The following is a 17,962-nucleotide window of genomic DNA, read 5'->3' on the forward strand; positions in this document are numbered from 1 at the left end:
AGTTCATTCTTACTGGTCCTGCTCCTGGATTTGTTGTTTTCTTTCTTGTTCCCCATGATTTTTGACCTCCTTCCAATGAGAGCTGGAGATGCTAGAGCTGATGGTCTCTTGGACCAGTGGGGGTTTCAAAGAGTTGTTGGCTTGGGAATTAAAACGGGGTGACTGGAGTAGGGATGTTTTGACAGAAGAACCAGAATCCCCATAACTAAGTCACCCCCAGCTCATTCTGCATCCTTGTCATGATGTAAATCCATGCTCTGAGTACCATGGGAGGTGCGCCCATGTCGGCCTTTTCCTTTACCCTGGCCTTCATGTGGCTTACTTTGTTCTTTGGGGCTTTGGGTTAAATGTTCATCTTTGCCTAGGAGCAAACTTTTCTGGGTTCTTCGACTTTCATGGACTTTTCTATTAAAAACATGGCAGCTAAATCCCTCCTTGGGCCCAGATTTAGCATGTTTCCTGAGGGCCTCCAGGGTGAGGAATACCCGGCAGCAGGCCACACAACGATAGCCATTGTCTGTTGTAACCATCCAATCAGGGATCTTTCTCCGTCTTCTTTCATCAATATGTCTTGAAGGTCCTGGTAATTCTGCTTCTTTATATTCTTCATTCATCTCATCCACACTTTTCTCCACATCAGGAGACTCTAGTATGCCCTCTTCAGAAGGGTTCAACTCATAAATTCGAGGTGCCCTCTGGATTGGCTCCATTCCAGTCTCAGTCTCCCATGCAACAGCCACTCCTTTTATGGTTTTCACCTGGATGTAGTAGAGGGACCCTTTATTATCAGTTTTGGGTGGTGAGGCAGAACAACAGAAAGAAGACGCAAATGCATAGCAGATAGAAGAACTCTCATTTTCTTGCTGGTCCTCAGCCTTGATCGCCATACTGGGCCCAGGCCTTACTGGAGATTCTTCTTTCACATGCCCTGGGGGATTAAATGAACAAGCTTTCACCTTTGCTTTTCTGAACCAGTTCTTGCCTGGAGGTTAGGAACAATTGTTGGGGGGAGGGGCATTTATCTCATTTTCCACTCTTGCCTCAGTTACCCACTCTGAAGTTTGTCCATAAGAAGGCTATCTATCTAACTAGGTCACTCAACCTGCTGCCCTGCTTCTCCCACTGAAAACTTCCCCAGATGTAGCTACCTTTAGCTGTGTTTTCTTTTGTCCCTGGGGTTAGAGATTTTCTCTGGAGTTCTGGGCTCTCCACCATTCTATCTCTTTCCAACCCCCAACAACCTCATTCCCAGCCTTATGAACCACTTTTTAACTTTCAATTCAAACAGTTATTCCTGAACTATGGGCCCTGGGCAAACCATTCTTAGCCCTCCTTGCTGCCAGCAAGGACCCCTACCTTTCAGTACTCACCACCCTGCGCCCAAAGAGTTTCAGTGTGTCTCTTGCCCTTCCATAATTCCACTCAATATATCTCTGTTAGTCTGTCAGTGCCTCAAATGAGGAAACAGACAAGGGAGTGGAAAAGAAACCAAATACATGCATTTCTGGCTCTGTTTCAGCTTAAAATTAAATTTCTATCCATCTGGTAGACATCCCCATAAAGTGCCCATAATAGCTATACTCATAATGTAGCTCTGAATTTTTACCTCATCTCCTGCATCTTTCTTATCTCACACTGTGAATTCCCTCCTTCCACTCCCACCATATTTTCCAGATTCAGCTTTCTAGGAAATGAATTAACTGAGTTCACCTCTCTGTTCCCAGCCTTTCCATCTTACCTTCTGCCTCCTGGGTTCCTTGCTCAGTATTCTTGACACTTGACGACCCCTCTTCATATCTACGCTTCATAGTTTCAGATGCTGAGAAGGAGAAGGCCCCTAAAATCCCACAGATCTCAGTGGTGTAGAGTCTTAGTTCTTTAAGAAATTTGGTAGAGGGATTGGTCCTATTCCCAACTGTAGTCACTCAAAATATCAAAATACCTAAGAGACAAAGCCAAAAGGATAGATATAGGCAGCTTCCTCAGAGCTTACTCCACTCCCCTGTGGGGCTGTTATGATCCAAATGATCACCAGGGACCCTTCAGAATGTTGTGACCTCATCAGTGACACTGAATGATTCCATAGCCCCAGATTAAAATCAAACATTGGCAACAGCAAACCCTCACCACCCTGCTGCCCCCTCAACTCCCAATCAATCAGGTTTCCAAAGGATTTGCCCAATTTCCTAATTTTACCTCACAACATATAATAACTAGATTTAGGGAAAAATAGCCTCCTGGGTAGCTAGGTGGCACAGATAGAGTGCTGCACCTGGAGTCAGGAAGACTCATCTCCCTGAGTTCAAATGTGGCCTCAGACACTCACTAGTGGTGTAACCCTGGGAAAGTTACTTAAACCCTGTTTACCTCAGTGTCCTCAACTGTAAAATGAGCTGGAGAAGCAAATGGCAAAACTACTCTAGTATCTTTGCCAAGAAAACCCCAAATGAGGTCACAAAGAGTCAGATAAGACTAACCAACAACAACAACAAAATCTCGTAGACTTGGGAGATATAATTTTTTCATCTGCCCAAAGAATCTCTGATTCCTGATCCTAATTCTTACCTCCCACCTCCCCGCTTACTTTGTATCCTTAATTTTCTGGACCAAGTGTTTGCCTTTGGGGAGCCACTCCTAAATAGCTAATGAGCTCCAAATTGTAACAAGTTTTGTTGAAATTTTGGGGGGTTCTTTTTTTTGGAGGGGGGAAGGCAGGTCAATTGGGGTTAAGTGACTTGCCCAAAGTTACACAGCTAGTACGCGTGTCAAGTGTCTGAGGCTGGATTTTAACTCAGGTCCTCCTGATTCCAGGGCTGGTGCTCTACTCACTGCGCCACTTAGCTGCCCCTTTGTTGAAATTTTTATTAGAAATTTTGGTTAATGTTGAAAAAGCATTTACTGAAAATACACATAAAACAGGACAGAAATTGCCAGGCTAAGGTGGAGATTGTCCCCAAACAATCTTGCCCCCTGGAGAATAATGCAGTTTTAAAAATCTTATCTCTCCAAGACCTCGTGGGATTCAAGGGTAGAAAGTGCATAGTCTACATCTGGGCAATGAAGTCACAAATATGTTTCTTTTCCAAATTTGTGACCAGAATTTCATCTGTCTTAAGGCCCAGCCTTTGAACCACAGTAGATGACTGGCCATCAGCTTCCTTCATCTATATCACAGACACTTCCTCTATCTACCTCTATTCCCCAACCTGAACTCCACAACTCTTTCCTCCTAGTTAAATATTGTCAAAAGTCCAACACGCTTCTTTCTCTACTTCTCCCTCAGGGAGCCCTTGGAAACACCACGCTCAAGGCTTCCCATCTCTTGCTAAATTCCTTCAACAGGCAGGTAGATGGGGGAGTGGGGTGGGGTAGTGGGAACCTTGCAAAATGAGGTTATAGAAGCAAATACACATGTCCATCTTCTAAAAGAGAAACAAACAAGGGTATGCTGGAGCCTGCTTGTACCAGCAAGGTGAGGAGTAGAGTGCTAAATTTTCACAGGAAGCATTTACACTTCAGAAATAGGAAAACTCTACAAATCAGGGTTTGATTTATTATTTTGTTGAATGTCCAGACTTGAGGAGTGATGAAGAAAATGTTAACAATACAAATAAATTTAAAAGTATGTCATGGGTACATTTTAGGGCAGGAGAGGGGAGAGTGGGAGCCTATTGTCAAACATTTACTAGGCAGTGGATAGAGCACCGGGCCAGAACTCAGGAAGATTCATTTTCCTGAGTTCAAATCCAGCCTCAGACTCTTAACTACCTGTGTGACCCTGGGCAAGTCACTTAACTCTGGCTCAGTTTCCTCAGCTGTAAAATGGGGATAATAACCTATCTCCCAGGCTTGTCATGAGGATCAAATGAGATTCCTTTGCACCTCCACCCCTCTTCCAACCCTCTCTCCCCCACTCCTTTGAGATAGTTCAAATTTGTTTGTCCTGAATCCTCTGGGGGCAAGGAGAAAACATCTCCTCCACCAACAACATACAGAGACATCGAACTTTATAGATTGAAAATCCTTATAAAGGGGAACTGCAGTTATTTAGACGATTCCACAGGAACATGGACATGATTGAACTGTTAAGAGGGAGGGCGGCAGAAAGGGATCTGGACTCAGACTAGCTTCTTCTGACGTTATTTGTGGCTGTTATTGCTCTTCAGTCATGTTTGACTCTCTGTGACCTCCTTTGAAGTTTTCTTGGTAAAGATACCGGAGTGGTTTGCCATTTCCTTTTCCAGCTCATTTTACCAATGAGGAAACTTAGGCAAACAGTCTATGGCCCTTATTAAAATTATGGACTTAACATGGATTTTGTTTGTTCCTCTTTCTGCTAGTTCGTTGGGTTTTTTTTTTAAACACTTCATCAGGCTCTCTCCTTTAGGTTGTGCATACATGTGCACACACACAATTTCACTCTATTGCTGGTTACTCAGAAGTATCTCTGAAAGCTCTGTAATATAAATGGTTGCTAGGTATTTCCTATGAAATCACAGTGTAGAGGGCCAGCTCTGAGAAAGTCCATTCTGGGATAAGATACAGGCCAGAGGCCTGTTCTTGCCCTTGGGCTGATAACTCAGCACATGGGCTCTCCATCCCACCTTGGCATACACGTGCTGCTCAGCATGAAGGCTCTTCAAGCTTCCTTGATACACACGTGTACTCTCCAAAACCCCCATGGCACACACATGCTAAATACTACCTGTGGGCTATTAACACAATAGCGTTTATGGCAAAAGGGGAACAAAAGCAGGAGGAAGTCATGCATTATGCAAATGCCTCGCACGTGGATTTGTTGATTCTGCTTGCCTAAAAGGTATTTAAGCCCTGTCCCTCAGTTAAATAGACGGAGCTGTTCTTTCCTCTTCTGCCTGGCCCTGTGTGTTGTGTTTTTCTTTTCACTCTCTGTGGCATTTGGCCATCTCTGGCCATTTCCACGCCACAGCCCCTGGCGGCAACTGGTGCCCCAACGAGGGACCTGAGGCAAGGACACCCGAAGCAGACGAATACAAAGCAAACGGACCTGAGGCGGACACTCGGAGCAAACTAACCTAAAGCAGAGAGACCCGAGGTGAACACGGATTCAAAGGAGATGAACCTGAAGCAGAGAGGTCTGAAGGACAGAGACTCTAAAAAAGTAGCCCTCCGAGGCAGAGATGCGGTGGACACACACAGTTGATTAAGGTATAAGGCGATAAATCTTTTCTTGGCTACTAAAAACTTTCACTTTCTATTTTTTTCACCAGGCTTATACAGGGATTAAGGAGATGGGAGGGTGATAATCTTTCCTCTCCTTTACTTTCACTTTCCTATTCTAAGGTAATCACCGGGCAGAAATGGGGCAAACACAATAGGGAGAAAGAGACTGAGAATACTATATGAAAGCCTTAAAGAAGCTAGTAAGGGAAAGAGGTCTCTTAACAACTACCCAAATTACAAGAATTTTTAGAGACAGCAGAGACAGGCACATTTCCCCTGAGGTCAGGGATTTGCCCCAGGTCATCTTAAAAAGCAGGGTCTTCAAGACCGCAATAAAGCATGGCACCTGGCCTCCATTACATTCCTGAGGGCCAAGCAATTTGTGTATAAAAAGCAGGGTCTCCAAGACCCCAATAAAGCATGGCACCTGGCCTCCATTACATTCCTGAGGGCCAAGCAATTTGTGTAAAGAATTTAAAAATCCTCTCTGTGTTTTCTGTGTCTGTGCTCTGTATTTGTGTTTCTGCGTGGAGTCTGACACCCTGTAATGTCCAGAAAAATGTTTTCTTGTTTAGTTTTTGTTATGGAAAAGGCAAGTTGGAGAAATATCAGGTCAAAATTAGAAAGAAATAAGGTTTGGAAACTTTGGGGAAGTACCTGGAAAAAATACTCTTTCTAATCTAAGTGAAATGACGTCAGAATTAGGTATACTCTTTGGCACTAAAGCAAATTTGGAAAATGCATAGATCTCAAAAAGAGTCACTTCGAGTCTTTTCCAGAGTCCCACTCACCTTGACTGGCAAATTCAAAGTTCTCACTCTCAAAAAGTTTAAGGAGTGAATACAAAAGTGAAATCTACATGAGTAAAAATTAGAATCACTAAAATTCTTTTAGAAAAACAAAAGACAGGGGGCAACAGAAACATTTCCAGATTTTCTTAATAGACTCACACAAGCCATCCAAAGGAGTGTAGGGGACGCTGAAGCTGCCAATACATTGTTACAAAAGTTGGCAGTCGAAAATTGTAGTGCAGATTGTAAGAGAGTCCTGTTAGGTGGGGGGACCTCATATGACTATCTCTGAGATAACTCAAAGATGCCAAAAAGTGGGCACACTGGCATACAGCGCTGAGGCATACAGTGGCTGCTGCTTTCAATCAACAGCAGCCAAAAACCACTTTAAAATGCTATAACTGTGGAATGCCTGGACACATGAAAAGGGAATGTAGAGAACCATGTATAGGAATACAGAAAAGTTCCACCTCCCGACCAACCACACCATGCCCTAGGAGCGGAAAGGGGAACCCATTGGCATCAGAATGCCGTTTGAATTTGGGAAACCCCCTGGCGCCAGCCCTGGTCCCGGCAAACAATAGGGGCCACCTTTTCTCTAGTTCCCTCTCATATGGTTAGAAATCAAAATTTTATTATACACAACCTTGCCATATCCCATATAGGAAAGGGGGAGAGAATAGCACAATTAATTTTGATAAATATGAAACCACAGGGAATTATTTTCAGAAGGTTCAGGGCTCACAAGGATTTAGAAGCACAGGAAGAGAGGCTTTCTGGGTACTAGATATTACAGTAAAAAGACTGACTTTGAAAAAAAAATAGAAGGCATAGAATTTGAAAGATTGATAGATACTGGAGCAGACAAATTAATCATCGCGCACTGACTTTGGCCAAAAGCCTGGACACTAGTAACAAGTGATATGTCACTGCAAGGAGCAGGGACGGTCACCACCCCAAAATAAAGTGCAGGATGGTTAAGCTGGGAGGTAGAGAAATAGAGAGGAAAATTCAGACCATATGTTTTATCACATCTACCTACAAATCTGTGGGGGAGAAACCTCTTGGGATATATGAAGGTCATCATACAATCTCACCACCCCCCCCGCCCTGAATTTTTAGGAAGAACCACTGTCATAAATTCTAAGAATAGGATGCCTAAGATAACCTGGAAGGATGAGCCTCGGGTATGGGTCAAACAATGGCCTTTAACATCAGTAAGACTACAGGCCCTTACCAATATCGTTTATGAACAGTTAAAGGCGGGGCACATTGAAAGCTCCAACAATCCTCGGAATTCTCCTATTTTCGCTATAAGAAAGAAATCTGGAAAATGGAGACTGCTTACTGATTTGAGATAGAATGGAAACTATGGGAAATCTTCAACCAGGACTCCCCACACCTAACTTGATATCTAGGGACTGGCCTTTATGGATTATAGATTTCTCCCTGCCTTCTGTTAGTCTCAAGGAACCTCACAAAAGATTCCAATGGAAAGTCCTGCCACAAGGGATGAAAAATAGTCTCACCATGTGTCAATATGTTGCACAAGCTTTACAACTTATAAGAGAGAAATATCCCAAAGTTTATCTCATTCATGTTATGGATGACATACTGTGCTCATATCCACAGGCAGAGATTTCGAGCCTCATTTTACAGGAAACTGAGGCACAATTAAAAAATTACGGACTCGTCATTGCCCCAGACAAAATCATATTTAGGGCAGACACTGAGTCCCGTATCAGTAACACCTACAAAAATCTCCATTTGTGGACAAAACCTTAAGATACTCAATGATTTTCAAAAGCTGCTTGGGGATATTAATTGGGTTTGTCTTCACCTACAAATAAGCACCCAAGGGTTGGGAGAACTATTCAAGATCTTAAGGGGAGATCCACACCCCAGTTCTCCTTGACAATTGACCCCACAAGCCTCATAGCAACTGACAAAAGTTGAGGAGTCTCTCCAAAAGTGCCAGACATATAGGATTGATCCCAAGCACCTGCTAGAAGTTACTATCCTCCCTGCACCAAAAATTCCTTTTGGGGTTTTACACCAACAAAATGACAAATGGTTGCTCAACTTCTTCAGAAAAGCATGAAGAGAGTCACATTGATGACAGGGAATAGACCACATGCTGTTCATCAGCCATATGCTAAAGAACAGGTTGAACTTCTACTAGCTAATGACCTTGACTGGCAAGTTTTTCTAATGATGCATCAAGGTCCCATTGATTTACCAGTGGATATTTCCCACAATTCTTAAGTCTTACCCTATATTCCATGCTAGGACAGTATTCATTGATGCAACTCAGCACCACCAAGCATGCTATTTCTCCCCACCAAATGTAAAGCAAATAATTACTGTATTAAGGGACTTTTTTGAGCCACTTAACATTATATCTGATAGCAAATACGCTATGTAATCCAACATATTGAAACTGCCCAAATAAAATTTGCTACAGGCCCTTGTAGAAAGATGTAACAAGGACATTAAAATTCTCTTAGAAAAACAAAAGAAAGGTGGAGGCGGGCAGGAAAAAAGGGTAAGAAGAAGGTTGGTTCTGACCATTCAGAACAGTCCTCCTATATGGAGGGCAGCAGGTGAGGGGCACCAGTATTAACCTCTTCCTAGGGTCCATGTTAATTCTCCTTATTTTGCAAATTGCCAAGGCTCCTGGAAACTATCTGCATGGGCAAGGTCATCAGCCTGGGAAAAGAACTTGTTAAATTCTAAACAATGAACTCGGCTTGCTGAGAAATTGAAGGTTTATGTACAATAGATAGAAAAGATTCTGATTGGCTTTATCACCAGGACAAGTTTAAATTTGAGAAGGAAAGATGTTTAATTAAATGCCTTATATGTATGCGAGTCCTGGCAAATCTTTACTGCTTATTGAAAGTCTGTGATTGGTGAAACTTACTGTTTAGGGCAAAGGGTACTTGGGACCACAACTAATTTTGCTTTGAGTTTGAATTTGTGTCTGCATTAAATCAGTATCTGAGAGAAATGCCATAAGCTACTCAGAGGGAATGTGATCCTGTACTGTTAACAGGTGGAGGTCTGATGAGCTCTTTTGTGTTATTCTACTGGGCAATCTAATAATATTTTTACATGTGCAAAAAATTATACAACTTGCTTAAGACTCACCTTAAGATGTCCTACTGTTACCAATGTGAGATTCTATTACAACACCTTTTTGACTAGGAAACTTTGTTATTACCAACTTAGTAAAGCTTTATAAACAACGGTAGAAGTGCATGCGAGCCACTTAGGGCTCACTTTGTAAATATTCCTTAAGCAATGTGAGAATGTTATGCATTGTGCTAAGATCACTCTTGTAGGAGAATGGACAGAAAGCTGGTTCCTACAGGAAGAGAAGAAGAAGAGGATACTGGGATGCAGTGCTGAAGATGGCTGGAGCAGATGCTAAGGACCAGAGGATTTCATTGACAATGTTCCTTGCCAGATGGCTGTATAAGTGAATCTTAAAGAGACAATTACTTTTTGACTTTCTGTATCTATATTCATAAAGGGGACTGCCCCCTTTGATTTGTCAATGTGTCGATCAATCCTTCCCATGTTTACTTAAAAGGGGATTACTATGTACAAGCGTGTCTCCTATGTCCCTATTTCTTTGTATCTACAAATTTATGGCATAATCATAATGTGACATGAGATATATGTGACTTAGAATGTATCACCCACCTAATTGAACACAGCAGAGTCCCAGGAATTGATCCTGAAGGCATCACTAATGAGTTACTGCAACTCCTAAAACAAGTCAACCCATTAAGCAACGTTTGTTGCCACTTTCTTCCCTTGTTTGCCTTCCTAACACTATTGTGTCTCATAAGGCCCCATCTTCTACAAGTCATTATTTGACTCATCATTAGCTAAAGCTCCATCTTAATTAATAGGGGGGAGATGTAGAGGGCCAGCTCTGAGAAAGTCCATTCTGGGATAAGATACAGGCCAGAGGCCTGTTCTTGCCCTTGGGCTGATAACGCGGCATGTGGGCTCTCCATCCTGCCTCAGCATACACGTGCTGCTCAGCATGAAGGCTCTTCAAGCCTCCTCGATACACATGTGTACGCTCCAAAACCCCCATGGCGCACACATGCTAAATACCACCTGTGGGCTATTAACACAATAGTGTTTATGGCAAAAGGGGAACAAAAGCAGGAGGAAGTCATGCATTATGCAAATGCCTCGCACGTGGATTTGTTGATTCTGCTTGCCTAAAAGATATATAAGCCCTGTCCCTCAGTTAAATAGACGGAGCTGTTCTTTACTCTTCTGCCTGGCCTGTGTATTGTGTTTTTCTTTTCACTCTCTGTGGCATTTGGCCATCTCTGGCCATTCCCACGCCATAGCCACTTGCGGCATCACAGTAGAAATATCCCAAGTTAATTGTCCCCAATGTCCTCTACAACCAACATCTGGAATTATTTGGTTTATTATTATAATTTAATTTGTTCAGAGTCTCTGTGTGCCATATACTCAGACTTCAGAATGATACCTTAGGTTGGTGTATGCTGTTTCTCTCCAATACAATATAAGCTCCTTGAGGGCAGGGACTGTGTTATTTTTTTCATTTGTATCCCTAACACATAGCACAGTGACTGGTACATAGGAGGCACTTAATAATGCTCATTGATTTAGTGGTACAGCTTCAAATTCTGCATCTTACATAAATCCTTGTCTTGGAAGGCAGATTGAACCCAAGTGTTGTGTGGGAACCCTGCCCTACTTGAAGTTGGAATGGGAAACTGCCATTTAAAACACATCAAGCAGCAACAAAAGTTAGGTTAAATACACTAACCATTGTTACTACCTAGTCAAAGTTAAAGAATCTAGTTTTCCTTTCCTTCAACAAAGGATAAATTACAAGTCTATGGTTCCAAGGGTGATCAGTCATAAACATTGTGCTGTTGTACTTAATAGTTTCAGGAGTTTATACTTTGGTTGGGGTCTGGTTATGTGTTTATGATTTTCAATTATAAAACAAGATTTATCAATAAAAATTAAATAAAAAAGGCATGTCAATCCTTTCATTTGCATAGGTTAAAGAGATATACTCAAATCTCACAAAACGAAGCCAGAGTATCCTTTAGTATTAGGTCAAACCATGTTCATCCTTTGTATTCCACAAAGTTTTACGATGATTTATTAGAACTGTGGGGATATCAGTAGTGAGTCTCATGTTCAGAAACACCCAAGTGCGTGCAAGTCACATGCATTTAATTATATAATTAATTACAATCAGCTTCATTACAGATCTGAACCTGCTAGCATGGCAATTGGTGACAATGGTTGGAATGAGCAAGTGATTATGGCCTACGGGCTTTCTAGTTTAGAGTTATTAGACTGATTAATCAGGGGAATGTGAGAGAAATAGTATACCTAATTCCACAAAACATCGGGCAATCTTTCATGTTATCCTTATGGACAGGAAGGAGGGATGTGGTCTAGATGGTAGTTAGACTGAGAACTCTTTGAAGCACTAAACCCAGAGTAATGTTAATGGATGCTCTGCTACAAGGGAGGAAGTGGGTCATTTTTTTCTGGGGCTATTAACTATCGCCAAGACAAAATTCTGACCAGAGAAAGAGGTCATATCAGTAATTAAAAGGTACAGCTGCTTGGGGCTGTGATAGCATCAGGAACATCTAGAGGAACCAGAATGAACCAGCACTGTGTATTGATGGACTTGTAGTAATAAACACATGGGTTCAAATCCTGCCTCAGATACTTATTAGATGTGTGACCCTGCACCCATTACTTAACCCCAGTGCTTCAGTATCTTCACTTGTAAAATGAAAAGGCTGGATTCAATGGCGTCTAAGGTCCCTTCCTGCACAATTAATCTATTGACCTGTGACCCCTTGGCATACTGCTGTACTCTGCCCAAGGACTCCCCAGACTGGGACTTCATACAGGTCATTGTACCGCTATCCCATGAACAATTTGTGATTTTTAGCCACTCCTGGGAGAGGCAGATAGAGTGGGAGGGAGGGAGACTTTGGAGTAATGCATTGGGAAGGAACACTTGACTTACTTCCACCCAACCTGGCTGATATTACTGCAGTCCCTGAAGGGGAGGAGGAACCCAGCTGAAATAGTGCAACCATGCTAGTCAAATGGAGCTTAAGGAGAAAGTCTGGGAATTGGAGGGGAAGGTTACAAAAAGAGGGAGGAAGTCCCAAAGCTGGGGTAGTATATGAGAATAGAAAACTCATCCCCATGAAAAATCTTGTTTTGGGAGGGTCTAAAATTGCTGAAATCTGCAGAGTTAAAAGGAACCCTGTTTGGACTAGACAATGGTACTGAATAAAACAGACTTTATCTTTATCTTTATCTCTGTCCCATTAGGTCTTGTTTCTTTCTCCAATGGGAAACCAAAAGGGAGAAAAAGTGTCTCCAGGAGGTTGGACCAGGCGAAGAGTGGTCTCAAAATAGGATAGGACCCCAGGATTTCAATGTCTGGGCTCTTCTCACTCCTTCAGTTTGGAGAGGAAGCTTTTGATGAGCATTGTGAAGAAGTCTGGGAAAATCTACAATATATTCCCTGGTAGAATGGAGAATCAAAGTTGTCACAAAATCTGGAAGACCTCACTTCCAATGGGATATTAGAACACATATCTGTCTCAAAAGCCTAAATGGCCAAATCAAAGAGAGCTTCTTGGCCTATAACACAAGAGCATAGAGAAAGGGGAAAGAGGAAAGGACCGGCTTCGAAAGATTAGGAAGGGAGGATGCCAGCTGAGGATTGAGAAAAATGTGCAGGAGGCCCCAGGAAAGAGTTAGGGGAAATGAGAGTTCAATCTATAGGCCGGCCTCATTGCTAGGTCCATACCTCTCAGCTTCATCTGCAAAATAAAGGGGTAACATGGAACTCAGTACTAGCCAGAACTGTGGCAGCAATTAACATCTAGACTGCATATGGGAAAAGGGGGACCCAACCAACCCTATCCAAGAGATGTTGGGTGTGTCAGACCTTGGAACGGCATAAAATCCCAACCTAAGAACTGAGGCTTTCTCTGTTTTGGTTGATTTTAAGAGAGAAAAAAGGAATGGGGAGAGAAATATACTATGTAAATGAGGAAGAAGAGGAAAAAGCTTAATATTTCACATTAACTGGGGCACGCAAGAAGAGCATACAAACACAAAGAAAGGATTGAGGGAACCAGGAGTCCCATAAGCCTCATTCTCATATGAAATAGACAAAGAAGGGCTGATAATACATGAAAAATACACGAAGCTCAAACAGGTAGGGATAGGAGAAGGGGAGTGAAGAGGAAGTACCGAGTTGCATCCCCAGGCTGAGGGTGAATCATAAATGGTGAATTAGAAAGAGAGAAAGTCTAAGAATCAGAGTCTGAGAGGAGGGGCAAAATGAGTAAGATATATTAGTTTAATTAATTGCTGCTGTTGATCAGAGTTTCCTTCTCTTTCGCCATCCAGTACTTGTAAAAAGAACAGGAATAAAAGACAGAAAAAAAGTATAAGATGACATTAAATGGAAAATATATAATTAATAATCATATATTAAAGTGAATAGGATAAATAAAGGAGGAAGGTAGGAGAATTAATTAGAAAGAAGAACATAACAATATGTTGTCAGTGAGGAATATACTTGAAACAAGATTCACACAGTTAAAAATAGGGACTACAGCAGACTGTTATATTTTGGGACATTTTTAAAAAGGTAGAAGTTATGATCTCAGATAAGGCAACAATAGAAATAGACACAGTCATCTTTTTCCTTTCTAGTCTCCTCTGGGTAACACTCTTCTACTTGCAACATATTGACAAGGGCAAAGCCCACACTTCTTTCTTGATCCCTTTTTCTCCCATTGAAACCTGGCTTCTGGTTCCTTTATAATGTCACGAACATCCAATTCTGGTTGCTTTGTAGCTATTGTCTTTTCCCATTTACACAGTTATACTAATTGGGTATTGTTTTGCTGTTTCCGCGTATTTCATTTTCTAACCATTCATGTAAGCATGCTTCTCTATATTTATCATGTCTATTGTTTGCTACAGAACAGTAATACTCCACTACATTCACGTACCAGAAGTTATTCCTCAATCTCTGGGCTTTGTTTCCATTTCTTTGCTACCAACACACACACACACACACACACACACACACACACATGTTGCTCTACCAATTCTTAGGTATCTGTGGAATCTTTCTTTTGTGTAAACATAGCTATAGGATGTAGGTCTGGGAGTGAAAAATTTGAGGTATTGGACACTTTAGTCACTTTATTTGAACAATTCAAATTTGCTTTCCAAAATGATTTTACTGATATTGCAGGTCCATCAACAATGAGCTAGTGTTCCCATCTTCTCACTTTCCTCCAACATTGACTATTCCCATCTTTTGTCATCTTTGTCAATTTTCTAGGTGTGAGGTGAAAGTTGAAGTTTGTTCTGATTTGTAGTTTTCTGATTATTTAATGATTTGTAGTATGCTAGCCATTTACAATTTTTTCAAGAACTATTTGCTCATATCCTTTAATCACATCTCTTGGAGAATAGCTTTCAGTCTTATATTTTTCTGTTAGTTGTCTGTATGCCTTGGATGACGAACTCTCTCCAGGATGCTTGATTAAAAAGAGTTTACTAGTCAACTGCTTTCCTGATTATCTGATATGTGCCAATATAATTTATGCAAAGCTTTTTGATTTCACCTAACCAAAATTATCCATTTTACTTCTTGTAATTTCCTCTATCTTTTATTTGGTTAAAAGATTTGCCCCTTACCCATAGCTCTGGTAAGTGTATACACATACAGATATATACATACATACATATTTGTATGTACATATGTACACGCATATACACTACCTGCTTCTTTTCTAATTTTTGTAAATGATATGATCCTTAACCATGTCATACATTCATTTTGAATTTATTGTATAATTGTATAAACTGTTTGATCCAAGATTAATTTCTGCATTTTTTCCCCTAATTTCTCAGTTTAAAAAAAATTTAAAATACACTTCTTGGACATCTTCTCACTATACTATCTCCTCTCTAGCCATTACCCTCATTTCTTCTCATCACACCTTGGGATCCCCAGTCTTGATGGTTGAGATTTTGCCTTATCTTGTTAGGGTTCAGACCCCCAGACTAGTTCCTTTTATCTCTTCACCATATCCTTGCATTGGCTGCTCTAACCAACCTACCCAGTTCCTCCAGTTCCTCTGTGATACATTCCACTTTAGAACTATAACCTCCTTCATGGTAGGAACACTCTTGCCTACTTATATTTGAAATCCTGAGTGCTTATTACAGTGCCTGACACAAAATACACATTTAATGTTCTACATATCCATCCATCCATACATCCAAATAGAGAGTTCTTTCTTAGGTTACTTTGTTTGGGGGTTATTAAAACCTGAGTTACTGAGTTCAATTATTTCTAATTTTCCTTTACCTGTTGCACTGATTACATTTCTATTTTTAAAACTAGTACTAAATGGTTTTGATGATTTCTGCTTCATAATAGCATTTTAGTCTGGAAGTTCATCAGTCAGGGATTCCTTGGTGGCCTTTTTTTAAAGAGAAGTGGTATTTTATATTTAATTTTGAATTTATAGACACGTTTAGCATTGTTGTTTATCTGATGCATCCATTTCCCTTTTCATTTCTTTGTTTCTTTTAAAAGACTTGGCCCCTCTATCTTACTCCAGCTAAAGTGCAGGAGCTACTCACAGGTGACTCTAGTACTAATCTACTTGGGAGCTTTAAACCTGCTTTGTTTTTTTGACTGGGGCCAGTTTATCCCTCCTTAGGAGATCTGGTGGTGCCCCTGTTGGAGGCCCCCCTATATTAATGCTGAGCTTAGTATGGACGCCCACTTGGCATACCTCATCACAAAACAGAATATGGGGAGGAGTCACAAGATCCACTAGCCTTCACCCCATTGCCCATCATACCTCAGCTTCATCTATTTTCCATTAAACTCAAGATTGTGTTCTCTAAAGCATTTGGGAACTTCAGTACTCCTATCTAAGCACAGACATCCTTTGTAATTATTTTTAAAAAGAAAGTAATGATTTCACTGTGTAGAATTCCATTCCTAATTTTTGTATATTCCACAAAACTTAAAAAAAACAACAGGGACTTTAGAATATGCTTTACGTGTTGGCTATGCCCAGTGGACAGAGCTGACAGCCATTCACCTAGCCATGACAGATTTGCTGAAGCAAAAGAAGCTCCCTCCAGATCTATACTTACTCCCGGCAGTTGCCAATGGCCTTGCAGTCTGGTCTGCTCAGTGGGCCCAGGACGATTGGCAGATCCAAGGTCAATCAACATGGGGTGATAAACTTTGGAAGGACATTGTGGAGTATGCACAAACCGACTGCATCCGGGTCAGTCATGTTTCTGCCACATACGAAGGGCCATGGAGGAATGGGATCTTCCAACCCCTCATCTAGAGGGAGAACCTATTATCACTCCCCCTGCAGTGGTTAGGGACCAAGGAAGGGGTGGAGGAGGGTAACGCAGCATGGTTAGCAGACAAGGGAGTAATGATGCAATGGAATCCCGTAAACATAGAGGGAAGGGAAACGCTTACGGTACCAGTGACCAGACCCACCTCAGGCCACCATGCTCCCACACTGACAGGTGGGGACTATGAGGGCCACTGTGAGCAGTGATGGCATGATTGCCTCTCATGCAACTGCCAAACCACAGTGGGGAGTGAGTGAACCACTAGGTCAGGAAAGCCCTTTGCCCAACAACACTAAGGTGATAGTCTCAGCTCCAAGCAGGGGCACTAAGCCCATGTCAGAAGGGAATTCAAGGATGTATTCCACCTTGAAAAAGGTGGAAGCAAGCACCATGGAGAGTGCCATGGAAATGACTCCACCAGTGGTGCAGGGCACTTGTAGATTCACAACTCTGGGCATGTCACAATTCACACCACTTGCAATCCAGGACTTTCTTTCCTATACCACCCTCGAGCTCACAACCCAAGAGGTAACAATTTCATGGTAATGAACCCACCACACCACTGGCTATGTAGACAGGGTATTCTCTACACTGTACTCTGTCCTCAGAGGCCCTTGCAACCTCTATACTAGACTGCTCTATAGAGCCCTCAGCCATCATTTCAACAACCTCTCACTCTCAGCACATGCTGGAGAGGGACCTGGGGTTATAGCATATCCTGACTCAGGCCACGCCCCTGTGACCACCTGTCAGATCTTCATCACCATGCCTTATGCAGTGACATGACGAGTACCCCCAGTAGAAAGGGGAAGCTCCTTAAATGTAATCCTCTGATCATTAGCATCTTTGGGGGAGGAGGCACAGGCATTATCAAAGCAGCCGAAGATAAGGTGTTATAGCAGCTGGAGGCTGACTGGAAAGCCAGTGGATAGTTTCTGCAGGAGGATTCCTCCCTCTCCCCCCCAGCAAACCTGGAAGCCCCAACTATTCCAGAAGTCTCCCAAGTACATGGACCAAGGACTAGCTAGAACCTAGAATCAGGCCCCAGCTCCACCAACACCTATAGGACCAGCCTCCAAGCTACTAGTGAAGGTGCTATCTTTCTAGGAACACTGGTTATATAGCCCTTACACCTGTGTTCATATCCTCTAGTCATTTCACCTTGGGAACATGGGGACACATGCAGTGAGACCCATTGGGCCCATTCTATCTAAACTAACCTGTCTTAACTAGCTAGTCCAACACTACAATCCAGGTGCAATGTGGAGAACCATCCAGGTCTCCATGGAGACTATCCCACAACCCTGCCCACCTTCATGTGCTTAAGAGAATTTCACAAGCACCCCACACCAGAGTATGTGAAACCCCAAACTGGTGAAATCTCTTGAAACTTGCTGAGCTTACTCTACAACAATGTCCTGACTATGCCCTATCTGGCTGTCTCAGCATAGACCACTCTCAGAGCAGTCTCCACATGGTAATGGCCAAAGCCTCCA

At 42.1% G+C, this 17,962-nt stretch overlaps 1 protein-coding gene across 1 annotated transcript; it reads right to left on the bottom strand.

Annotated features, from left to right (window-relative positions):
- Positions 1-221: 221 nt before the first annotated feature.
- Positions 222-1,810, bottom strand: LOC118841508 (protein FAM170A-like). The gene is made up of 2 exons (XM_036748984.1): positions 1,739-1,810; positions 222-928 (listed from the first exon to the last, which is right to left on the bottom strand). The coding sequence occupies exons 1-2, from the start codon at positions 1,806-1,808 to the stop codon at positions 222-224; spliced, it is 777 nt and encodes a 258-aa protein (XP_036604879.1). The 5' UTR covers positions 1,809-1,810.
- Between the last annotated feature and the right edge of the window lie 16,152 nt (positions 1,811-17,962).

The sequence above is a fragment of the Trichosurus vulpecula genome, chromosome 3 (genome assembly GCF_011100635.1).
Source record: "Trichosurus vulpecula isolate mTriVul1 chromosome 3, mTriVul1.pri, whole genome shotgun sequence".
Taxonomy (NCBI): domain Eukaryota; kingdom Metazoa; phylum Chordata; class Mammalia; order Diprotodontia; family Phalangeridae; genus Trichosurus; species Trichosurus vulpecula.

What these genes read in the sequence shown, in the direction of transcription:
- LOC118841508 (XM_036748984.1), bottom strand. Translation starts at nt 1,808, where the DNA reads ATGAAGCGTAGATATGAAGAGGGGTCGTCAAGTGTCAAGAATACTGAG. An exon ending in AGGAACCCAGGAGGCAGAAG is followed by an intron (nt 929 to 1,738) that starts GTAAGATGGAAA and finishes TTAATCCCCCAG; the next exon opens with GGCATGTGAAAGAAGAATCT.